This window comes from Lissotriton helveticus, chromosome 3_1, assembly GCF_964261635.1.
Source record: "Lissotriton helveticus chromosome 3_1, aLisHel1.1, whole genome shotgun sequence".
Classification (NCBI taxonomy): domain Eukaryota; kingdom Metazoa; phylum Chordata; class Amphibia; order Caudata; family Salamandridae; genus Lissotriton; species Lissotriton helveticus.
The window spans coordinates 1,404,564,506-1,404,591,254 of record NC_136061.1 but is presented as its reverse complement, the minus strand read 5'-3'; the positions used below and the strand labels follow the sequence as shown (position 1 = coordinate 1,404,591,254).

Below are 26,749 nucleotides of genomic sequence, written 5' to 3'. Positions count from 1 at the left end.
AAAACCACACAAAACAACTTAGCGAACAAAAAACAATCCTAGTGTAGCTCTGTCAAAGGCAAACATATCACAGTGCAACTCTGACAATAACCAACCATCTCACCAATGCCATTGTGGCACTCTGGCTGATTAACCAATCACAGCGAGACTTCTCTGTACATGAGAAAAACAATTGAAAACCCTTTCTAATTCAATGAACACTAATTAAACTCTTCTCTGTTCCACCTAAATAAAGAAAAATAAGTAAGTTAAGTTATTACAAGCCTCGTTGTTAGACCATATGTAATTGGTGTGGTATTCTCCAAATCTTTTGCCTTCACCTCCCCTGATCTCTGAATTTGTTTTTGTTTCATTAGGACTCTGTGTACTTTAGCACTGCTAACCAATGCTAAAGTTCTTGTGCTATCTCCATAAACCATGGTACTATTGGCCTAAACCTGATTAGTACATTTAATTTGCTTTTAAGTCCTTAAAAATTCCTACTACATGCATTCTGAGCCTTTTAAGTCAGTGCTACTATTGAGCCCACAGCACTCCTTGTGCCAACCACTAAAGTAGCACTTAAAAACATATCTCAGGCCTGCCATTGCAGCCTCTAGTACAGTTTTATACTGCCATTTCAACCAAACTTCTTGTGAGGCCTAAACCTTATTTGTTAATACATATAAGTCACCCATAGGGTAGGCCCTAAATCCAACAGGGCAGGGGGCATTTTAAAAAGTAGAACTTAAAGGGTTAAGTTTTCCATGTCCTGGTAGTGAAAAACTCCTAAAGTTGTTTTTCACTTCTCTGATGTCTATCTGTCCCATTGACTAACACTGGGATCCATTATTACATTTAATGTGTGCTAACCTTCGATTGGGAGCAGGTAGAGCTGTCATGTTTAAACTCATATGAATTATAATTTAAAATCCTCTGTAATGGTAGAGTTGGATTTTAAATCAGAATTCTGAAAATGCTACTTTTAGAATGTTCAGTGGAACAACACAGATTCCAATACTGATATCTTTTCATATGATCGTTTACCCCTGAGATCACACACACACAATTTATGATCAACAGCAATGTATTACTTTTTTTATATTTCTTTTTCTATTAATCTACACTTTTTTCAGGAAAATCATTTCAAAACTCAATTTCCCATGAGGCACAGGGTCAAGGCTGATTTGCATATGGCCATGTCTGAACTGGGGGGGTGTGGAGTGCAAAAAAACGATGGATTTAGGCCCAGATCTCTGTACTGGGGTGAATGTATGACATTGTTCTGCATTCTGTCCATCAACTGTTGTTTTGCATTTGTCACCCCGAGTGGGATGGGTATGCTCAGACGTGAGTCCCATGCTCTCCACACCACTGGAATCAAGCTATCCTGGCTGAAGACGGCTGAGAGCCAGAAACCGGTCCTAGGAAGCTGGATTCCGGTCCAGTAAAGACATGGCTCACCAGTTCGGGCTGGACTGTTCCCATGAGGCACAGGGTCAAGGCTGATTTGCATATGGCCATGTCTGAACTGGGGTGGTGTGGAGTGCAAAACAACAATGGATTTAGGCCCAGATCTCTGTACTGGGTGAATGTATGACATTGTTCTGCATTCTGTCCATCAACTGTTGTTTTGCATTTGTCACCCCGAGTGGGATGGGTATGCTCAGACGTGAGTCTCATGCTCTCCACACCACTGGAGTCAAGCTATCCTGGCTGAAGACGGCTGATAGCCAGAAACCGGTCCTAGGATACTTTATTCCGGTCCAGGAAAGACATGGCTTGGCAGTTCGGGCTGGACTTTTCCTATGAGGCACAGGGTCAAGGCTGATTTGCATATGGCCATGTCTGAACTGGGGTGGTGTGGAGTGCAAAACAACAATGGATTTAGGCCCAGATCTCTGTACTGGGTGAATGTATGACATTGTTCTGCATTCTGTCCATCAACTGTTGTTTTGCATTTGTCACCCCGAGTGGGATGGGTATGCTCAGACGTGAGTCTCATGCTCTCCACACCACTGGAGTCAAGCTATCCTGGCTGAAGACGGCTGATAGCCAGAAACCGGTCCTAGGATACTTTATTCCGGTCCAGGAAAGACATGGCTTGGCAGTTCGGGCTGGACTTTTCCTATGAGGCACAGGGTCAAGGCTGATTTGCATATGGCCATGTCTGAACTGGGGTGGTGTGGAGTGCAAACAAACAATGGATTTAGGCCCAGATCTCTGTACTGGGGTGAATGTATGACATTGTTCTGCATTCTGTCCATCAACTGTTGTTTTGCAAAACTCAATTTCCAAGCATATTTTGAACAAACTTATCAATACACAAGGAAGACATTAACAATATATATAAAAGTTAGAAAAAAAAGAAATCACTTTTTTTCACAAAAGTTACAATTATTTGAGAAACACTGTTGAAACAGCCTGGGTTCTGTTGTTTCAAGTTATGTTTTACATTGCCAACAGCACTTTCAGGACAGATGTAAGTGTCTATGACAGAATCTGGTTACAGACCACTGGTGGCTACTTTACATAGCGTGATTCTTTTACAGAACAAAGCAGGTAGTAGTGTTCCCTCCAGGGGAAATTTACGCACATTCACTAGATATATTATACCATACCAATAATTTTTAGCCTGAAAAGTCAAAAACACATTGCTTATCAAGCAAGCGGGTGCTAAATCAGCCTCCAACATCTACTAACTAAATGTGTTGAATAGCACAAACAAGTGTGCAACAATTAGAAAACACGAAATAAGCTATTACAGCACACCATTAAATCTAATCAATGTCCATAACCCCGCTAAGAAATTAGTATGATTTTAGCAATCAAAGAAGTTTTGTTGGCAATGTAAAAAATTACACGAAACAACAGAACCTAGGCTGTTTCAATAATGTTTCTCGTATAATTGTGACTTTTTAAAAAAAAGTGATTTATTTGTTTCTTTTCTAACTTTTTTATATGTTGTTGATGTCTTCCTTGTGTATTGATAAGTTTGTTAAAATTTTGCTTGGAAATTGTGTTTTGAAATGATTTTCCTGAAAAAAAAGTGTAGATTAAAGAATAAGAAATATAAAAAAGCAATAAATTGCTGTTGATCATAACATGTGTGCGTGATCTCAGGAGTGAGTGATCATATGAAAAGATATCCTTATTGGCATTTGTGTTGTTCCCCTGATTATTAGGACCTAGCCTTACTGATTATGAGCTGAACCCAGTGTAGTTCTATTGACTTTTAGAATGTTTCCATTTTCTTGTCAGAGCAATTTGTTGCTTCTGCCACATGACTGAGACTGGCTCTACTGATGGGGTTTGTGTATTCCTCCCAGATCGTGACACAAAGAGGACTAAGTGTGGGATGATGGGCCATCCTCCATGATGGCTGGGGGAAAATTGTTTCCTGGCCCACTTACACTTCAAAGGGCTTTCGTCCAGCAAATACAAAGGAACCTAATACTAGGCTTTTGTCACTTCAGACTTCTTGTAGTTATGGCAGGGGAAGGGAAGTACTTTCTAGAACCAGATGTTGGAGTAGGACAGGTTGTTCCCCCACCACTAGGACTGGCAACAGGTATAAATATTAGACCTGCAGAACAACTCTTCAGTACCTCCTGGACCGGTGGAAGAATGGAGAAGGACTGCACTGCCATCATAGTGCTGCCCTGCTGCTACCAGAGAACTGCTCTGCTGATTGAAAGACTGCCATGCTTCTTGAAGGAGAGCTGAACTATTTCCTGGAACCGAGGGCCACCAGAAGAGTCTACAAAGGCTAGTTAGTTGGTCTCCTGTGAATCAAGCTCCTGAGGCCTTGGTCCCTGCACCTGTCCTTTGCTGGAGTCCTGTCTTCTGCAAGTGGTGCCAACCCAGGTCCTGTATCCCTGGAAGTAGTGTAGGTGATACTGTTCCTGCAAAATCCTAAAACCTGGGATGATCGCCGAGCGTGGATCCACTATGGAGCGATGCCGCTGATAAGGAGGCATTGTCTCCTTTCTAACAACACCTCTCCCACACAGAGCGATGCTTACACAGCAGAGCTTTGCCCTCAAGCACCGATAAAAGTGAAAGCAGATAATGCCTAATTGTGCTCTCTGCTTTTACCTGTGTTACTGTCACATCAGCTCGCTGAAATATTTTAAAAGGGGACCTCTAAAGTAGTATTTGGGTTGTGTTGAAAAGCTATGTTGCATTGTTAAAGTTTATCAAATTACCAGGGAAGGCTATTCAAACCTTCATTTGTGTCATGTCTTGAATTGATAATAGTAGTAAGTGGGAAAGAGATGGAAAATAACACGAAACTCTACCTGAAAGATGGAAGTTTTAAGAGTGAGCCCAATTACATGGATAGAATAGAGACTGGATGCGTAACACACTCTTAGGAGCAAGTTAAGGCAGCAACAAAAAGCAACATAGGGAAATACACAACACAATACATGCTGGCAAAGGAACGGGGTAAAGGAGTAGAGAACCAATTAAAGGCACCTGGGGAGAAAAAGTGTCTTACTGAGGTAGACAACCAGCCATACAGGAAACACTAGCAGGGTAGCCACACGTTGCATTTGGCGGTGGAGGAAGCCTAAATGTTTTTTGGGACACTGAGGGGCTTGGAAAGATGGCCACACAGTGGAGCCATGTATTGGACCCAGCATCATAGGGGAACCCGAGGTGAATCCTTCACACTGCGGATAGTTGGGAATTATGACTGAACATGGGGGCATAGGAGGAAAGCAAGCATGAATGGAGGCTAGGGGAGGGTAAAACTACAAAGAGAGGAGTGCTCAAAGAAGGAATATGACCCTATACATGTAGCAGACAAGTGAAGAGATCCTGGAAAAGGAAAAGTGCAACTGTCAGGATAATGGACATGGGAAACATATGCAGCAAAGCTATGTGGGAAGGGTAGACACAGAGAAACGTAAAAACTAACCAGCCTCACAGTGGAATGTTTTGAAGGTCACAAGTAGCACTAGGTAGTCTTGCAGTAAATGAGTTAATATGTTGATTGTTAGGAGAGCTGCCACAAATGCCAATGCTGTGAGTGGAACGCTAAAAAGGTCTCAATCAGTTCCACAGAAGGAGACCACATCTTAGTACATCCTGGTGAAATATATCAATCAAACAAGATTCTGGAGAATGGAGTCATCCATACATGGGAGTTTGGAAAAGGGATCCAGACCCACTTGTAATCATGGTGTGTGTACCACTGACACAGGAAGTTGGGAAAATATTTATCTCCACATTGAGATCTTATAAATTGTAGATGCATTCCAGAAGTAATTATTCCATTTGTACTCCAGTGCCTGTACATGCAACACAGTGGTGCATGTGACTTTGTGACTTTTTACACTCATTAGTGGATGACTCTATGACTTATCAGCAATAGTATTGAAAAAACGAACAAGAGCACTGTCATATTCAGGTTTTGATCGAGTCCCACCAAACTTGAGGTTGCCATGTCTCATTAAGAGTCAGGGTAACCGAGTGGGGAGGAGACAAGGTGGCTGCTTGAATGGACACAGTTCTGCGTCACTCCCGGCAGAGTTGTCGCCACAGCTTTCCCCCTTGGCTGTGGCCCGTGAATTATAATGTGGGGTACGCCGGAGATCGCAGGGGCACTGGAGGGAATCCACTGAGCTGTGTATTGAGATGACAAAGATAGCGTCACTGATTATTGAGCAACCACAGTGGAGTGGAGTGGAGTGCGGTCCCTCCGGATGCGGCCTGCCACAGTGCAACCTTGGCCCTGGCCCAGATTCTGCTCGATGGGCAAAGGAAGAGAGGTACAGGTAGCACACGCCACTTCAGTCAAGAGGCACTGGCCTTGAGAGGGCAGGCTGAGGGCCATGGGCCCCAGTGGAGCCTGTAAGGGAAACTGTGCTGGTTCCGGCTTTGCTTGGAGACAGCCCTGGAGACGACTGGGGCTAGAGGATCACCAGACGGCAACTGGAATAGCAAGGTTGGTGCACCAGTCCTGACATAAGGGCGTCCTTCCCTAAGTCGTCTTTGTGCCCTGCAACTGTTGGCCTTACCGGAACTCATGGACTGCGCCTCACACTATGGCTTGGTGAGCTGGGCACAAGGTGGGCTTTCCTAGGGACACTGCTGGGGGGCCTGGAGTGTTCTGGAAGAGTGCTGGGACCCACCTTGGTGTGGTGCACCCCCTCCCCAAACCAGTGGCCTCAGAATCAAGAGATTTGGGCCTGTTACACAATGGACAAAGGGGGGCACTACTGAGGGCAATGGAGCACATATGCCCCAGCATGGTAAGGGCACTGCAACGCACCAAAAGCCCCATTGAGAACAGACTTGCAAAAATGGTCCAGAACAAACACACATAGGTGCCGGACGGTTGTAAATCGGCTGACTCCTCTTCACCCTCCATGGTGGACTTAAAACAACTGATACTCAACAAAAATAGGGCCATAATAGAAAGAACTGATGGGGTGGCGATATAGGTGGTACAATTGAGTCAGGATTTGGACAAGCTCAGAAAGCAGACAACAGTAGTTGAAGATACTGAGACCGCTATAGGGCCAGTGGGGGATGGTCACTCAAGCGCCTGCGAGAGATGGAACTGCAATTTAAATCTCAGGAGGACAAACTGACGGATCTGGAAAACAGATCTCAATGGAATAACATCTGCATCCTGGGTGTTCAGCAGGAGACAGAATCTCAGCCTAAGGAGGTATATCTAGAATCTTTGCTCTTGCCCGCGTTGAGGGACCGGGTGGTGACTGAGGTGGACCAGGTGCAAATGACCTTGGGTAAGAAGCCGACCCGAGGTAGTAAGCCCCCTTGAAGCATTGCCAAGGATGATTTTTGTCAGAATACAACAATACCACAACAAGGTGTGTATCCTTATTTAGACACGGTAACAAGGAACTGTCAAATACAATGGGAATCAGCCCTCCTTCTACACTGATTATGTACCGGTGACGCAAAAAAAGTAACGCACATTTGAGGAGGTGAAACCTAAACTCATTGACATGAACTTGCCATATGCAGTACTCCCACCTGTAGACTTCGTATCTATGTATAGGGCAAACACATTATTTTTGAAAGACCTGAGGAAGCAATGTAATACATTGGGCAACTGAATGTAGCCAAGTACTGAATGCATGCTCAGGGTGGGTCAATGCGAGTAGATGGGCGGTTGAGATTTGATTTGTAGATTTGCGCTGGCCTAACCAGACTGCAAACACATATATACCTGACCATACCACAGATAGCATGAGATAGACAAGAAACCTAATTAAAGGACAACATTAGAGGTTTGGATGCATTGATTAGGGGCAAATGGTAGTGGTAAGCCCTAGAGACCCCACATGGAACCAGGACACATCGTCCAAATCTGGTAATTTGCATTTGACAGGGGTTGTACGAGGTGGGGTAGGTACAATAGGTACTGAGTGTCTAGACCGAGTTGGGGAGGGTTTCACACCGGTTATGTTGGGAACATGAAGGATAGGGCACTCACAACCAAAGCAGACAGGAGGTAACGCACCGGAAATTACCAGGCATCTGAATATAACACACCATTATCCAGGCTGGGGTAAAGGTACTATTGTAGAATTTAAATGTCATTAAAACCCCATAACAAGAAAAATATTTTGGTCCTACGTAAAGCTCCAACAGGCCCAAATAGTCATGTTACAATAAACCTATTTGACTGCAAGTAAGCACTCCAAATTGAGCACTCATGGTCTTCTAGCTTCTTGGCATCAGCGCAAGGTGTACAGATATGGATGGCAGCCTTGGTCCAATGTAGTACTTTCAAAACCCTCATTGATCCCAAACGGGAGGTTTATGAGCGTGGTAGGGGATCTCAACAGGGAATCACTGTTGCGCTTAAACACCTATGGTTCCTAAAATAGATTTCCCTGACTTTTTCAAAGAGAGTATGACTGTAACAGCCCCTTTTGCTAACTGCAGAATACTACAGATGGGGGACTTCAATTGTAAATTGAGTTTATTTTATTTATTTATTTTAGGGTTTTTTGTAAAGTGCATTAAACATCCATATGGAGGATATCAAGGTGCTTATACAACAAGCTATCATTTGTAAAGGCATTAGATGGAACAGAAACCTCATGTCTATGTTGTAGACAGCCATTTTTTAAATGTCTTCTTTAATCTGAAATGTTCTTCCTTAAGACACAGATCCAAACATATCTTACACCACTGAAAAGCCGCTAGATGAGAAAAGGTGTGGCCTCTGGGTCTAACTCTTTTTATCCATGTTGATTTAGCCAGTGCAAGATTGGGAGATCTCAGATCGCGAGTGGGAATGTAGAATTCCAATCTGGTTTGTAGAATTACTGGGCCTATTTTATACAGCGCTCTTTGAGCATGGCAAAGTAATTTGAAATTTGCTCTGTGGCGCATGGGCAACTAATGTAGCCCCGCTAGAGAAGCGAATGCAGAACTGTATCTGTCTTTGTTACATGTCAGTTTAGCTGCTGCATTTTACGTTACTTGAAGTCGAGCAAACACATAATCTGCCATGCTCACTACAGGGCATACCCATTATCCAACCTAATTGTTATGCAGGCCTAGAATATTGTTTTCCTCCAATTGACTGGGATCCATTTAAAAAGTCTCCTTAATAGTTTTAAATTGGCAAAACATTTGCCACAGGTGGCCTTAACTTGATCTTGCATAGATAAGGAGTTATCACTAAGAACTTCCAGATTTTTCATTACCCTCTTGGGGTGTGGTGCGGCTCCCAATGAGCTTGGCCACCATGAGGAATCCCAAGTCAGGTTTGACCCTCCAAAGAGTAGATTCTCTGAATACTCATCTAGACACACCACCAATCTAACTGAGACAGCTGAGCAGATTATCCTTAGCCCTAAACAAAGCAATACAGTTGTTTGACCTGACTGAGGTATGGTGCTCTAAAGAGAGGTACAGGACACACCACACAACACATCTCTTGTGTTGATTTTGCATTGGTACACTGGGACCATGCATCTGACATTGGCTGTGCTGAACATTTGGATCGCACCATGTCCGATCACGCACCAATGTTAATAGAATTTACAGGTGAGATGTTCACCCAGCATATACCTCACTGGCGATTCCCGGTGGTGGCACTGCAGGATACCCCTTACAGAGAAGAATTCAGGGCTGTGATAAGGGATTATTTTCAGGTCAATAAAGGCTCTGTAGCATCGGCAGGAGTGTTGTGGGAAGCATTTAAGGCTACTAAATGAGGGTGTTCATAGATTTAACATATGGAGTCAGATTATCATCTTGCTTAGCGCTATGCTAACCCATGAGGGTGGTTTATGTGAAGGCCCATATCACCATGCTCATCACAGGGAAGTGCTTCTGTAAGCTAGATGACCTACTGAGATTGTTGTACTGGGGAATATAGTAGGGTGAAAATAGCACTGGAGATACGTAAACTCCCATGGGAGAAAGGGGGAATGCTGCTCTTAACTTTTAGCAATTAAAATATTTAGTGCCCTGCATGATGGAGGAACCCAGTGTGTTATACCTTAGACATATTGTTGACACCTAGGCATCTGTTTTCTACCCCATACATGTCCAAGAAAGTGCTATAAATCAAACCAATGAACATTCAGATGCTGGTTATGATATGGAACAGATCGACCAAGAGTCACAAATTAATGTATTTACCTCTACTAGTACCTTGGAGATCCATGCTCTGTTTGAGCTTACCTCTTAGCGGGAGCGAAGCAATTTAAAGGGGCACACCAGTGCAGCTGAGAAGTCTCTATTACTTGTCATTTCTTGGAACATGGAGCGCTGTCCAGTGAATACAGCACATCCATGGTGTCGCAAGAAGGGCGTAGTGAAAAGTGTTGCACCGCTGTCTTGTCGCATCGCTGCAACACTTTTTATGACTGAGACCCAGGAATGGGCATACCTGTCCTGTAGTTTTGTCGCAGGGCAGCGCAGCAACATTGCTTCCAGCACCAAAACCTGCTCAATTGAGGCCCCAAGTGTTATCTCCATTTTTAAGACCAGCTATTTTCTGGTCTTCAAAAACTGCCTCTAACTGCAGTTAGAGGCAGTTTTTTTGGTCTTCCAAACTTCAAGGAATCCTGTGTAAATATTGCAAAGTGGGGTTAGCGGCCGTTTTTGCACGGGAACGCCTCCCTTGCATGTTATTATAGCTAACAGAAGTGCCAATATTTTCTATGGACGTTTTCTCCGGAAAACTGCCGCTAACTGAGGTTAGCGACAGCATGTACATATGGTGATAAAAAAATCGCTGCAATAACGTAAAAAAAGTGTGCTAAATCGGTGTTAACTCTTTGTACATATGCCCCACATTAGTGCACAGTTTTTGATTACTGTAAGTTGCCCACACGAAATAAAAATGTATGTATTGCAAGCATATACATAGATCAAATGCCAAGCCAGTGCTGCTGCACAGAATGAACCCAGATGACGCCATACATGCCCCAGACGTAGAACGGCAACTGGCACATATAATGTGCCATTTTACAGTGTTTCTGGGGAGACGTAACCACAAAACTGGGGGGGTCTCACAAACATACTTGTAAGATGTGATATGCACACGTGCTTGTTAGGATTGCTCACTAAAACAAAACAATAAACAATATGATAAAATACGAATACTGGGATTAACCATAGAAAAAAAGTGTGGAGGTGGGCGGCACCCCGACAATGAAACAATGGGAGAAAGAGATGCTGAAATAGATCACAGAAGAGTGTGGAGTTCGCTGGAGACTCCAAGGCAGAATGGACTATCAAGGGGGCCCGAATGGGACTTGGTAGCAATTAACTTAGAACAATCCGAACAACATGGGACCACTATGAGTAGTGATAGCGAGGACTCGGGATGACAGTCAAATAGTCGATTAGTACACAAGTGTATCATGTAAACGTATCAGTAGAGGTGCAGGGTGTTTGACAGCTTTGTACACTGACACATGGTTAATAAGTGGTGGAATAAAGCAGTGGAGTGCCTAATCACAAGGAGAGGGTGGGCGGGGCAGGGGATGTTCGCTGTCATCCAGTATGTGAATGTTGCTCTTGCTCTTTGAAACTCAATGAAAACAATTTTAAAAAAAAGAAAGAGGGGGGCGTGGCCAAGATGGCGGCTTGAAAGGACGCGAATTGCGAGGCTCCCCGGCCCGGTGTCCCTCACGCACGATTTCCTGGCTGCCACCCCCTTGTGCCCCTGCCCAAATTCGGCTCACGCCGACCTCACCCCCCTGTGGGACCACTGGCCGAGTTTCATGAGCCGGCGACCGCTGAAACCCCGCTTTTCCCGTTGCTGTCCAACCCGGTGCGCCGGCGACGAAGGTTAGAGCCCTTCCGCCGCACACCCACGCATCGGCGGCTGCGGTCGCTGACCGAAGCTCCACATCCGCGGACGGCGGAGCACAGAGAGGCGACCTGAGCGACCTACGGCGGAGAGCCCGATCAACTGGTAATCCCGGCCACCCCCGGACGGCCTGTGCCCAGCCGCCAGCCAGCCGCCGACTCCAGGCCCCGGCGCGGGCCTGCAGGTGACCACCCGCGCCTTTTCTTGTAGGGCCTGTGGGGACTTGCCCTGCACGGAAGACGGGCTGCCGGCCCAGCGCGCCTTCACCAGCCCCCCCCCACCTCATCGGCTGCCTCCGGAGGGGCCGCTCCAGCTCCGGCGGCTGCACCCTCTCGGGGCCTTGAACGGCCCTCTGCAAATTTAGGCCCCGGCGTGGGCCTACAGGGCGGCGACGCAGGCTCAACCCCGCCGCCCCCCAGAGCTACAAACCGGGCGGAACTTTGGCCGCCTGCCCTCCAAGGATCTCCGGACCCCCCTCGCACCTCTGACCTCCGGCGGGGGGGACCCACCCGCGCTGCGGCCTACCCCTCCCTCCTGGCCTCTCCGAAACCCACGAGGAATCTGACCTCCCTCGCCCCGGTGTGGGCCTGCTGGGCGTCCGGAAGAGTCGCAGTCCATTGCGCCGGCGGCTGCACCCTCTCGGGGCCTTGAACGGCCTCTACAAATTTAGGCCCCGGCGTGGGCCTACAGGGCGGTGACACAGGCTCAACCCCGCCGCCCCCCCAGAGCTACAAACCGGGCGGAACTTTGGTCGCTTGCCCTCCACGGACCTCCGGACCCCCCTCGCACCTCTGACCTCCGGCGGGGGGGACCCGCCTGTGCCGCGGCCTACCCCTCCCCCCTGGCCTCTCCGAAACCTACGAGGAATCTGGCCTCCCTCGCCCCGGTGTGGGCCTGCTGGGCGACCGGAAGTGTCGCAGTCCATTGCGCCACGCACGGCGGTCACTCAACGAGGCAGCACCAGCCTTCAGAACACTTTAGGTCCTGGCGTGGGCCTACCGGGCGGTGACGCAGGGCCCTTCCACTAGCTGCCAGGCGTGGGCCTGCTGGACGGCCAGAGGGCCCACCATCCACCGCGCCATCTGCTGCGGTCATCACACGAGGAGACATCGGCCCGCCGCCTGCGCCCTGCGGCCTCCCCGCCCCCTGGCCTGCCGGTGGAGGAGCACTCCGACGGCGTGAGACACCACCCAGCTGCAGTGACCCTCTGGACGGGAGATATACGGTGAGCTGCGCACTGCGACCTGGACTACCAGCCTTCCCCTCCCCCGGACCCTGCGTTCCTGTGTAGTGGCCCTCGGCTGCTGTGGTCGACATCGCGGACTTGTTGGGAGGGGCCGTTGGCTCCAGCTGCTTACCGGCTGCCTGCTGCCCACCATCCACCGGGACCCCCGCGCAGTCCGTGGATCCCTCTGCGACATCCAATTCACGAGCCTCACGAGACTCTCTTCTTGCTAATGCCGGGGCTCAGTTCTCCTGCCTGATGCCCAGACGCTCCTCCTGGGCCCGCACTGCTCCTCCACCGGCCACATATAACCCCGCTTGGTGCATTGCCCTAACCCGGACACTCTAGTTACTCCTACCATCAATCTCTTTCTGGCTACTACGCACTCTGAGCGCCGCCCCTGCGACTCCCTCGCGACGGACAGCGGTCCCCGGACCAGCCCGCGGACCCCCCTGCTGAATCTCTGCGCTTGACCTCTCGCATAACCTAGGGCCGGCTTCGCATCACCTGCTGACCCTCACGGTTGGCCTCGCCTCGGTGGCTGGGCGATCACTCGGCGGCTCCGACGAAGCCCGCTGGCCGAGCCCCTCACCCCGCTTGGGACATCATGACACAATCTACTCGCAAAGGTGGCCGGAATGTTGTGGACCTCATGCATAAGGCAGCGGCGAAGGGAGATAAGACCCAGCCACAGTCGTCCCCGAAGCCCCCTACGAGCCCTCAGACACCGGACGAGGACTCCGCTCCCATCACGAAGGCATTCCTGGCCTCCCTTTTCAACACATTGCGAGAGGACTTCCAGACTTTGAAACAGGACATTGCCGGGGAACAGCGCGAACTCCGTCGTGACATTGATGGTCTGGGTGAGCGGGTTGCCTCTCTGGAGGACGCTGATCGGTCCCGCAGCGGGGAGGTGGAGAGACTCCAGCAGGAAATCCTGCGACTTCAGGAACAGCAGGTGGATTTGCAGTCGCACTCTGAAGATTTGGAGAACCGCTCCAGGCGGAATAACATACGGGTCAGGGGTGTTCCGTTGAAGGCTGAAAAAGACAATGTGACCAGCTATCTCCAAGACCTATTCAGGGACATCCTGGGTGAGCCGAGCGACTTTGAAATCCGAATCGACCGGGCTCACAGGGTAGGCATGGCACGCAGAGCACCTGCACCACCTCCGGACATCCTGGCGTTCCTCCCGGACTTTCCTCTGAAGGAACGCATCCTTAGAGAAGCCAGGAAAGCACAGCCCATTAGATTTCGAGACGACCCTGTAGCCCTCTTTCAGGACCTTTCCAACATCACCTTACAAAAGCGTAAGTCCTTCCGGCCCGTGACGACCTTCCTGCGAGATGCCGAGATACCCTACTCTTGGGGTCACCCGTTCCGCCTGATCTTCAAATGGGACGGCTCCCTTCATCAACTCAGATCACTGCGTGACGCCTGCTCCCTCCTAGGGATAGACATGCCGGAAGGTTCCAACTCCAGAGACGCCTCTCCGTCCCGGTCACAGGAGGACCCATCTCGCCCTGCGAGAGACGGCTGGCAGACAGTCCGCAGGAGGAGGACGCCGAGACCCATCCCAAAGCCGGACCCAATCACGGTCGCCCTAGAACGTGAAGCTGCAGTACAGGAGGTGGCGGATAACACAGCACCCGATCAGTAGAACTTTGACCTTGTCGGGGGTGCGCTTTCACTCGCACGTAGCTTAACTGGGGGTTGGGCCGGGGAGCCGCCAATTGGGCTGCAGCCATGGTACCCCTTTCTTTGACTTTCTGCGGACCTGTGCCCTGCACGACTAGGCCCGAGACTTCTACCAGTTGTTGTTGGGGGGGTTGTTCTGGGAGGGGGAGGGGGGTTTGGGGGACAAGGGTTCCATACTTGGAGGGGGTTGGGAGGGTCCACTCTGTTGGGGTTAGGGTGGCTGAGGGAGGGAGGGAGTTATGGGAGGGATCCAGTACGCCATGGGGCCTTTACACACACCACGGGCTCCCTATGTTTTCCGTCGCTGCGCGGCGCCTTGCACTCATAATCCAGCTTGCTCCCTTATGCCGTGGTGATGCCTGATACGATTAAAATCCTATCTCTTAACGTCAAGGGCCTTAACAATCCGATAAAGCGTAGAGCTATCATCTCTTACTTGGAGAACTCTGAAGCCGACATCTGCTTACTACAGGAAACCCACCTCTTAGCTAAAGATTGGCATCGGTTGCGCTCCCGCGCCTTCCCGCAACAATTTTTCTCCTCTCTCCCATCTAAGAAAGCCGGGGTGGCTGTCCTCATATCTCGGCGCTTCAAGGGCAAGGTGGGGGCCAAGGTAGGGGAAATCAAAGGACGCCTCCTAGCCCACACCTTCCTAATAGGCGACGCTGCATACACAATAGGATCCATCTATTCCCCCAACACAGGTCAAGAGCCCTTCTTAATCTCCGCGATCTCTGAAGTGCTTCAAGCTCCTCACACCCATATGCTACTCGGGGGGGACATCAACCTCGTCATGGATACTGACAGAGATAGATCGGGGCGCCGATACGGGGACACCGGGGCACTTTCGCAAAAAGGCGTCACCTGGCTGCATGATAGAGACATCTCAGACCTTTGGAGGCATACGCACCCCCTCACAACGCAGTACACATTTTATTCACACGTACACCACACCTACGCGCGCATAGACCACTTCCTAGGATCATCAGGCCTCATTCCTCACATCGCCGCAGCGTCAATTGTCCCGGCAGCCCTCTCCGACCATGCGGCATTGGAATTGTCACTCGACGTGCCCAGGTCGCCACGCACCCCGGGGTCGTGGAGGCTTAATGAAACCCTCCTGCAGAAGCCGGCGGTAGCCCACCAGCTTCATAAATGCATATCAGATTACTTAGCCACCAACGACACCCCTGATGTATCGGTGTCGTCTTTGTGGGGGGCCTTGGAAGCTATCGTCCGAGGGGAGTTGATAGCCATATCGGCCGCGGACGCTAAACTTCGCAGAGAGAAGAGAGGTGACCTCTCCGATAAGGTCGCGGAGCTGGAGAGAGCGCACAGCCGCACAGGCGCCCCACGAATCTGGCGCCAGCTTAATGCCGCCCGGGCTCAACTAGCCAGCCTCGACACCGACCGAGCGGAATTTGCCGCTCTCCGCCTTCGCCACACATATTATGTGGGGGGCAACCGTACCGGCCGGCTTCTGGCCAGCGCCTTGAAAGCCAAGCTTCAACGCTCCAAAATCACGACACTACTGGACGACGCCGGCGACGCCGTTACGGAGGACGTACAGATTGCTTCAACCTTTCGGTCCTTCTACGCCTCTCTGTACAGCGCGGACAGGACATCACCGGCAGACATAGATACATATCTGCAATCTGCTGATATCACGCCGCTATGCCCGGCAAGCACGGAAGCCCTAGATGCCCCTATCCGTGCCGACGAGATCCTCGCTGCTATTGCGCGCCTGCACCCGCTTAAATCCCCGGGCCCCGACGGCTTCTCGGCAGGCTTTTATAAGTCCTTCGGCCAGGTCCTGGCGCCTGTCCTCGCCAGGCTGTTTAACTCCTTTGAAGGCCCGAGTTCCATCCCACCCGATATGCTGGCAGCCGATATCGTGGTCCTGCCTAAGCCGGGTAAACCCCCGACGCATTGCTCCGCGTTCCGCCCCATGTCCCTGCTCAATCTGGATCTGAAGCTGTTTACAGGGGTGCTCGCGGCTCGTTTAGGTCCATGCCTCCCGGGCATCCTCGAACCGGACCAATCGGGCTTTGTCCCGAATCGCCAGTGCAGCGACAACACAAAAAGGTTCCTGCATCTCGTGGACAAGGCTCACTTTCAGGTATCGGATTCTGCCCTACTAGCAATCGATGCAGAGAAGGCCTTCGACCGCGTCGACTGGACCTACCTGCGGGCTGTGCTGCGACGCTACCGCCTGGGCGACCGGTTTCAGGCCTGGATCGCGAGCTGCTATCACCGTCCCTTGGCCCGTGTCCGGTTGGGTGGCCTCAAATCAGAACCCTTCGAGATACAGAGGGGTACCCGCCAAGGATGCCCTCTCTCGCCCCTACTATTCGCCCTGTACGCGGAACCCTTGGCGCAAAAAATTCGGGACAACCCTCACATTGCAGGGATGTCTTTCGGCAACGAACCCCACGTGGTGGGACTGTACGCGGACGACATAATCGCCGCATTGGACCGTCCGTCCAGCTCCATACCGGCGTTCCTGGCGGAGCTGAAGCAATTCGGCGCGGTGTCCGGTTTCAAAGTTAACCAGGGGAAATCCTTGATCCTACCCCTAGGACGCCATGCCCTTCCCAACAGCCCGCCACCTACCTTCGGCTGCAAATTACGGTCCACTGCTCGGCTTCCGTACCTGGGGATCACCCTGACCTCTTCCACGACCTCGACGGTCAATCATAACTATTCTTCTTTAACATCCCAGATCCGGGCCGACTTCGCGCGCTGGTCGAAGCAACCCCTCTCCCTGCTTGGCAGGATCGCGGCAGTGAAGATGTCGGTCCTGCCCAAGATATTGTACATCTTTCAGACCCTCCCAATATCCCCGCCTCCGGGAATGCTAGCTGACCTCCAGCACGACATTCACCAGTTTGTGTGGGAGAAGAAGCGCGCCAGACTACATAGACGAGTTGCGCACAGGACCGTGGACGAGGGTGGCCTTGGGATCCCGAATCTCTTGCAATATTTCCAGGCCTCGCAAATTCGATACCTGGTAGAATGGTATCGACCCGAGTCAGAGAAGAGATGGCTTTTTCAGGATAGGGCAATGGCTCAGACCTCTTTGTGGAAGGTACCATTTCTTGCTCGCCAGCACAGACCGCGCCATCTCCTCCGCTCCCCTATTACTCGGACCACTATGGCAACCTGGGACATGGTGGCGGTCAAACGGGGCCTCACGACCTTCCCGTCTCCACTTACCCCTCTCTTTGATAATCCCGCATTCCCACCTGGCACGGACGCTCGAGCTTTCCTGCAATGGCGCGATACGCCTTGCCGATCGGCCGGCCACCTCTTTGACCTGGAGGGGTTTCTCTCTCTCGCTGACGTTTCGCAAGCCTATGGGGTGGATAAGCCACGCATGTTCCAATATTTCCAAATTCGCCACTGGCTCTTGCACCCAGAAGTTGCCCCCTTGGTCGGCCGGCAAATGACACCGTTCGAACGATGGCTTGTGTCCAAAGACTCAGATAAACATCTTATCTCAGACCTTTATCGGATGCTCACCCCTGCTGCCGACCCTGCTAAAACTGCTGGCCAGCGACGATGGGAAACCGAACTCGGGAGAACTCTTTCCTCATTAGAATGGAACCACATACACTACAGAGCCGCCCACACCACCCGCAATACCAAAGCTAGGGAATCGGCGATAAAACTGGTGATCTATTGGCACTTAACCCCAGCGAGACTCAACCAGGGTAACCCTACCCGAAGCGCGCTGTGTTGGAGGGGCTGTGGCGGCCGGGGCACGCTGACTCACCTCCTGTGGGAATGTCCCGCCCTGCAGGAATATTGGAAGGTCGTCCTGGACGACATTGATTCCACATTCGACACTGAAATCCCACGCTTCCCTGCTTACACAATCCTAGGGCTCCCCAATGCGCTTATGTTCCCCTTGAGATCAGCCCGCGGCAGACAAATGGGCATCGCTATGCAGGCGGCGTCCCAACACATCCTGTCGCTCTGGGGTTCCACCACCTCTCCCACCCACACAGGCTGGCTGCATAAGTTGTGGTTCACGTTAGGCATGGAACGGATTCAGGCCACGCTCACGCACACGCCTGACTCATTCCGAACCACTTGGCAACCGCTCCTGGCGTTACTCTCCAGGGAATTCCATGAAATCACTTGCCCAAAGTACCTTCGCATTCTACGCCTCACGGAGTGCATGGTGGACCGCGAGCGACCGCAGGCACCCTGATACACTTGGACTGATTATCACGCATATGATCACTACGGAAGACTGGTGTACTGGTAGGGGCGGGGGGAGGGTGTTTGAGTTGGATGTTGGGGGGGGGGGCGGGGTTTTTGTGTTTTTTAAGGCTGGCCTTTTTGATTACTGCTCCACTTAGGGGCTCTTCTCGATCCCCGGGCAGCGCCTCGCCATCTGGGCATGTTCACCCTGCTTACTTAATGCTTCTAAGAGAAGACGTGTTTGTCTGTCTCGCTTGCCTTCCTTGCCTGCTGATTGTCTATTGCCATGCCATGCCTGTTTCTTCTGTTACAAAACTCAATAAACATACTTTGACACTAAAAAAAAAGAAAGAGTCGGGGAACCAAAGAGTTTCTGATGGCACAGCCTTAGCTGGCAACCAAGAGCGAATGCAGGGACCCAGCAGTCAGTCAAGCACTGGCCCTCGAGCCCACAGTCCCGGTCTCCTCATCCTATTTAGAATGGGGTGATCCTCAATGATTTTCCCATTTGGGTCTGCCCTGTGATTCATTACATACCAGTACAGGGAAAACAAACAACAGACCCTACGCACACTTCACTAGGGATTTTTTTTATTTACTAAAAAAGCGCTTGCTTTGGAGCTTTCTTACAATATGAAACAAAATGTATGTCGTCTTGGAGAAACAAGCAGTGCCATACAACATTCCTTTCTGTCTTTTGGAGTTTGCACCAAAGGCTCAGAGATCCCTGCCAGGCCATCATTGATTTCTAAATGGGTGTTGTGGCGGAACGCCCACTGCAACACCCATTGCATGCCCCTTCCACGCTAAGTGAAGCGTGAAAAGGGGCCTTTACGCCGCTTTGTAAATACCCAGAAGGGAATATCGCCACCAGAACGTCGCTAAAAGTGATGCTCTGGTGGCGATATGCCCTTTTAAATATGCCCCATTGTTTTCCTCTGTTAAGTTCATTTGGATCGCCTACCACAAACTTCTTGCGTCATTCTTCTAGTGATGGGAGAGGCTGAGAGGTATGAATATGAATTAGAAAAAGGCCATGAGGAAGAAGTAAACATTATAAATATAAGGATCTCTGGTTACCACATCTTGCTGCATACAGACATCAATGGCATACAATAGGAAGTATTTGCTTTTTTATGTGCAACACTATATCCTTTGAATTACGAGCAGTATGATCTCTATAAATCGCTTACAGATTTTACCAAAAACGAAGATTCAATAATTGGTAAGAGTGAAAATGTGTGGAAAAGGTCCGAAGTCTGAAACGTTTGACTAACCCCATTGTTCTATTTTTTACATCTAAGGACATATGTTCTATTCTGCAAAAAATAATAAAAAAAGTGCTTTTATATTTTAGTATCCAATCCATGCAACTCTTCTTATTGTGATGAAGCAACAACACACTGCGAGCTACTACAAAGTGGTACAATTGTAAATTGCACATGCAAAAATGGATTTTATAAAAAGACTCCAGAATTGACAACGTGCAAAGGTAATTCAGACTTTCTCTGCAATGCTCTTTTTCACAATGTGTGGCTAAAATTGTACGTACTATGTATTTATTATTGTGTTTTGTAAAGTGTTATGACACTTATCTAATAATGTAGTACAGATATTGCAGCCAATTCACTTACACATAACGGTTAGAAAACATTTCTTGAGGTGGATTGGACTTATGCTGCAGTTGAGGGCCAATTATGTTGCTGGGGTGTATGAAATAATGCAGCATGGTTCACTAAATTATGAGACCAAGGGAAGACAAATTATGCAGCGCACCTAGTAGCATTATTATCTAGCTACTTTGGGGCATATTTACAAGTGCCTATCGCCACCACAACGACACTTTTCACAACGTTGTGGTGGCAATAGGGGCTTCACCCTATTTACAAGACAACATTATCGTGGCTTAACTCTGCCTTGTAAATAAGGCACCTCACGATATTCATAGCGAGAAAGGGGAGTCCAATGGGTGTTGCGTTGGGCGTTCCACCGCAACACCCATTGATTTTGATGCTGCCGCATATTTACAAGGGTGGCGTAAATATGGGGCAGTGCCAAAATTAGGACCAGGAAAAACCTGGTCTTACCCTGGCGCAACCAGGAGAATTGTTTAATTTCTCCTCATTTTTGCTGTTTTTGTGTGCTGCAATGTGCAGCACACATGGAAACAGCAAAACACCATTGATTGTTTATGTGCAGGAAGGAGTCCATTCCTGCACTAAAACAATCATTAAAAGAAATGACGTTTTGCCACTTCTATGTTTGCACACATAAAAGTTACCAAACCCCATTTAAAGATTTTTTATGTCCAAAAAGGGACACCTTCCTGCAAATTAACAATCTTCAATAAGCAAAGTTAGCCCAGCACACTTTAAAAGTCAAATAATACGGATGAAACAGTTTTCAAGATGCAAATATATTCCAATGAAGAGTCGATATTATATGGTCGTGTTAAATTTCATCCTTTATTTTTCTTATTGTGGGTTTTGGGAAAGCCGGTTGGTGACGACTGGCTCCCCAACTTTTGGAGGTATAGGGGATTGTGCCTCAAGCCCCTCTTGCACCTTTTGTATCTGACAAACAGGGATGTTAGGACTTGTGCGGACATTTATGCTTTGATCCCCCAAAAATCTGTGTACATTAACAATCTTCCCCTGCATTGCAGACACCCTGCTTTGGCACTAGGCACCTAAATTTAGCACCAGCGCAGGGGGAAACGCAGGGCTGCACCATATTGTTGTAAATAGTGGTGCAGCCCTGTGTTTCAGAAGTGGTTGAGGGTGGCGTTCAGCCACGAAGGCTAACACCGCGCTCCGTCACTTCTTTCGTAAATATGTTTCTCTGACTTTTAAAGAGACATCGGTAAAAATGTATCCCAATTATAGGAAATTACATTGCAATCTTTTTTTATGTTCAGATACTTTATTGAAATTTGAATATGTTGATAATGTCAAAATACAATGAACAAATATATAAACTACCTTAGTCATAATATATCTCTACATACACCAATAACTGGTTGGATCAAGGAAAAATTAAATTAAATAGAAAGTAAAATGTGCTACATAAATTACATATTGAGAAAGAAAGTAAAGGTCTCATTTGGAGGACATTGGAAATTCTCTCATTTCCAATGGAAACGCTCAATTTGGAGTAGAATCATCAGGCTAACTATGCTACTCCTTAGAGTTAAAATTGGGGTGTAAATTCAGCATGCGAATTCTAACCCATAGTTGGAGTTTACTTCAGAAACTGGAGTACTTTCAAGTCCCTCCAAACTGCATATAAGGCGCAAGTGTATATTATGAGCCATACATCCAGTAGCAATAGAGAAAACATGTGAAATATGACATTTTATTTAAAGAAAGCTTCCAAAATAATTGATGAGTTGAAAATAGCTTATAATGTTTATATGGTGAAAGGTTAGCAACTTTTCTGGTGAAAGTAACTCGAAACCACCATGCATGGTGGCCATAATTAATTTAACATCCGACGAAACAAGAAATTCAAAAATTTTCATTTCTGCTATTGGTAATGAACATGAAAGTTCACTGGATTTGGAGATACCATTAGTGATATTCAGGAACCCTACACTAATACCATTTCTCCAAGTCAAAATGTAATTTACCAAAATTAGTTTTTCTTGCATGGAAGCACAAAGAAACGATTTTACTAAGATACCCTTTCTACCTCCTCAAGTAAAATAGTTTGGGTAAAGCATAAACAATGTTGGAATCAGCAGAAATTAGGCCTATATGTACAAACCCTCCAGGCAAAGGAAAAACTCAATAATTGTTAATCTCACTCTTATTTGAAAAAGCCATGTATGGATCAACACAATTTGACTAGTTATGGACCCTTAATAGGCCTTCCATTAATCTAAAAGATCTAAAAGTAACAGGAAATAAAGATCTAGTACAACTGGAGTTAACACACTAGAGTTAACACTAATATATATATATATATATATATATATATATATATATATATATATATATATATATACATATATATATAGATAGATAGATATCATCCGCTCCAAAACCACCAGACAGTTGCACTCACGAGCGGGTACTATCAATGCGGGGGTGTACCCGCTACACAATGTAAGCTCCCAAAATCCTTTTGAAACGCGGTAATGACATCCGCCAAGAAAGAAGAAAGCACACTCACGAGGGGGAGGTTTCCAGCATTTTATTGAAACCTTCGGGCACCAGCAAGACGCGTTTCGGCACTTAGCCTTTATCCATTGCACCACGTAATGCACTGCGGCCATTTTTAAATATTACTTCAGCTGTCAACGTCATCAGTGTCATAGACATAGAAAAGGGACATAATAATCGGCACAGTCCCGCCATCTTTGAACATGTAAATAGAATCAACGTTCAAAAACCGAAATCGAACAAATGTTCCAAATTCAATATTCATTCAATTACATCACTCTATTTAAAGGATGAAAGAATTAATAATAATCAATAAATAATGTAGCCCTGAATGGGCTCAGTATTATCATTTTGCTAAAAGCAAAAGTACCACAATCTCGCCCATGGATGGGCACATCAAAACTCCAAATGACCATAAATGACAGCTCGTAAATCATTAAAAAGATTAATTACATATATATATTTGATCAGAAACAACACATCCAAATCGTTTGAGCAATTCATTCTAACAGATATCAGATATTAAAGAGCAAGGAGACAGTCTATATTAGCCCAAGTGTGATGCTAATTCTTCATGTGTATTCAAACCATATGGACTTTTACTTTGGAGATCAATAATATAACGAGACTCCAAGCGTCTCAACTTTTGTAAGCGATCTCCCCCCCTAGGATGTATGGGTATGCAGTCCAGACAAAAACAGGTCCCTATTGTGCCTATGAACTTTATTAAAATGTCTGGCGACAGGGTATGCTTCATCGACATTACTGATCGCACGCATATGTTCTAATATGCAAAGTTTAACTGGATTGATAGTGCTGCCAATATATTGCAGCCCACTGGGACATATTAGACAATAAATCAACTCTGACACTAAAGAGTTTCACAAGTCAGCCAAATGTAGTCTGGATCGTTTCAGGACTCATGGTTACAGTGAAGGGGTGTTGAAACAAGCCTTAAATAGAGTAAATGACTTGAATCGAGAGGATCTGTTGAAAGTTAAACCTAAAACACTTCAGAGAATACGAGTTTTAGACTCATAATTACGTTCTCTGACCATGCAGGCAATTTGAAAAGGATACTAAGAAAACATTGGAGTATCCTATTAACTGACAACAGTATCAAAGAAGATTTGCCGACTAATCCGCAAATCACTTTTCGCAAAGCCAGAGCTTTAAAAGATCATTTGGTACATAGTCATCATGCCACAGAAGGAATTAAACCCAAACCATTACAATCATTAAAGGGTTTTTATCCTTGTTGCCGTTGTAAAGCCTGTAAAATGAGTAAACGTACTTTAAGTTATAAAATACCAGGCATTCAGAAACCTAGAAAAATCAACAAATTTATAACCTGCACAGCACCATATGTGATTTATTGTCTAATATGTCCCTGTGGGCTGCAATATATTGGCAGCACTATCAATCCAGTTAAACTTTGCATATTAGAACATATGCGTGCGATCAGTAATGTCGATGAAGCGTACCCTGTCGCCAGACATTTTAATAAAGTTCATGGACACAATAGGGACCTATTGGCCTATTTTTGTCTGGACTGCATACCCATACATCCTAGGGGGGGGGAGATCGCTTACAAAAGTTGAGACGCTTGGAGTCTCGTTATATTATTGATCTCCAAAGTAAAAGTCCATATGGTTTGAATACACATGAAGAATTAGCATCACACTTGGGCTAATATAGACTGTCTCCTTGCTCTTTAATATCTGATGATATCTGTTAGAATGAATTGCTCAAACGATTTTGATGTGTTGTTTCTGATCAAATGTATATATGTAATTAATCTTTTTAATGATTTACAAGCTGTCATTTATGGTCATTTGGAGTTTTGATGTGCCCATTATTGGGCGAGATTGTGGTACTTTTGCTTTTAGCAAAATGATAATACTGAGCCCATTCAGGGCTACATTATTTATTGATTATTATTAATTCTTTCATCCTTTAAATAGAGTGATGTAATTGAATGAATATGATTTAGCACATTAGTTTGATTTCGGTTTTTGAACGTTGATTGTATTTACGTGTTCAAAGATGGTGGGACTGTGCCGAATATTATGTCCCTTTTCTATGTCTATGACACTGATGACGTTGACAGCTGAAGTAATATTTAAAAATGGCTGCAGTGCGTTACGTGGTGCAATGGATAAAGGCTAAGTGCCGAAACGCGTCTTGCTGGTGCCCGAAGGTTTCAATAAAATGCTGGAAACCTCCCCGAGAGTGCTTTCTTCTTTATTGGCGGATGTCATTACCGCGTTTCGAAAGGATTTTGGGAGCTTACATATATATGTATATATATATTACCTACTGGCGGTCGCTAGTAGGTAGTTATAGTTAGGACATAGTTACCATAGGAAAATTGCAACATTCTATTCCCATTAACTTTGGTGCCGATTGACGAATCATCGCGAAAATCTCAAAACTAATTCTTTGTTGAGATCAGCTCCTAAGTTTAAAGTTTAGGGGTGATTCGTCAATGGGGGCTGAGAAAAAAGGGGGGTCCCAAAACGTGTTTTTTCAATGTTCATTTCTATAGGGAACTTTAGACAGGGCTACAGGTCGAACGGGTGAACGGAATTACCCCACATTTGGCAGGGAGAAGGGTCTTGGTCTAGAAAGCACGCTTTTCTTTATTTGGTGTAAATACATTAAGTCGCTTTTGAGAAATATCGAAATTTACAGATATCGATATTTGGCAATTCTGCCATCTGATTGGCTGAGACGTTACGAGCATGAGCTTGCTGCTGATTGGCTGCGACCGATGCGAGCGGTTGCAACTAGGAAGTGTTGGCTGCCATTTTGTGATTCTGTTGAAGCGAGTAAGGGGAAAAAAGGGAGAAAAAAGTGGGAAAGAGAAGGGTAGGAGCGCTGTGAGGTTTGTAGGCTGGGTATGGTGTGCTATAGAGGGAGTGTGAAGGCGAATTATTTACCCCTACTGGTGTGAAAGTGCTGTTTTGCCCACTGTGAGATGGTGCTGAGGTGAGGTGCCGGTACACTCTGGGATGAAACCGTGCGCTTAAACTGTGAGCTGAGTGGTCTGTAGCATACTGCCAGAACCGAAGTATTTACCCTTACTGCTGTGAAAGTGTTGTTTTGTGTAGAGTGAGATGGTGCAGAGGTGAAGTACCGCTAAACTCGAGGATGAAACAGTGCGCCTCAACAGTTAGCTGAATGCTGTAAACTGATGTGCTCTGGGCGGTGTAGCATACTGGCCGAAGTGAAGTATTTACCCCTACCGGTGTGAAAGTGCTGTTTTGCCCACTGTGAGATGGTGCGGAGGCGAGGTGCCGGTACACTCGGGGAGGAAAGCGTGTGCCTAAGCTGTGAGTTGAGTACTCTGTAGTATACTGGCAGAAGCGAAGTATTCACCCTTACCGGTGTGAAAGTGCTGGTTTGTCTAGAGTGAGATGGTGCAGAGGTGAGGTACCGCTAAACTCGGGGATGGAACGGTGCGTCTAAACTGTGAGCTGAGTGCTGTAAAGTGATGTGCTCTGGGCACTGTAGCATATCTGTGCAGGTGGTGTTAGTATGCGTTTAGAGTATAGCGGGAGTGGGAAGCAAAGTACTTAGTGGTACCGGTATGAAGACTCTGGGATGAAACTGTGAGTGAAAGTCGTGAGTTTATAGCTGTGAAGTGATGTGCTGTGGGCGCTGTAGGATACTGGCCGCTGTAGCATACCTGTGTAAGTAGTGTTAGTGTACGTTTATTCTATACAGGGAGTGCAAAACGAACTACTCATCCCTATTGGTCTGAAGAGTCGAATGTAGTGTTTTAGGAACCAGGAATAATCATGAAGAATATAATGCAGAATGTTGCAATGCCAGAGAAGGAAAATGGTAAAATTTGTTGTGTCTAAGAAAGTGGTTGTGTGTAATAAAGGGATGGAGTTTGAAAATTATATAGAAAGAGTCTTTATTTAAGTGCCATAATTGGACCCACTGGTGCAAGAGCTAGGGTATCCAGCTGATGCAAACTTGAACCACTTCTGCTGTATTCAAACATAAGCTCCAGCATCGGAGAATTGTATATTACATGTTACACTTGCATGTGAAATAAACAATAGCTATTACACTTGAATGACTCTACATTCTATAAGGAAAATAAAGGTAGGATACGATTACCACATGTATCACTTAAGA

General features: G+C 47.2%; 1 protein-coding gene across 1 annotated transcript in view; it reads left to right on the top strand.

Annotated features, from left to right (window-relative positions):
• MUC13 (mucin 13, cell surface associated) overlaps nt 1-26,749 on the top strand; it is a 774,931-nt gene that overhangs the window by 641,609 nt on the left and 106,573 nt on the right. Inside the window, exon 10 of the mRNA XM_078682060.1 lies at nt 19,792-19,926. Within this exon, the coding sequence (XP_078538186.1) occupies nt 19,792-19,926 (135 nt within the window). The remainder of the gene's footprint in view (nt 1-19,791; nt 19,927-26,749) is intronic.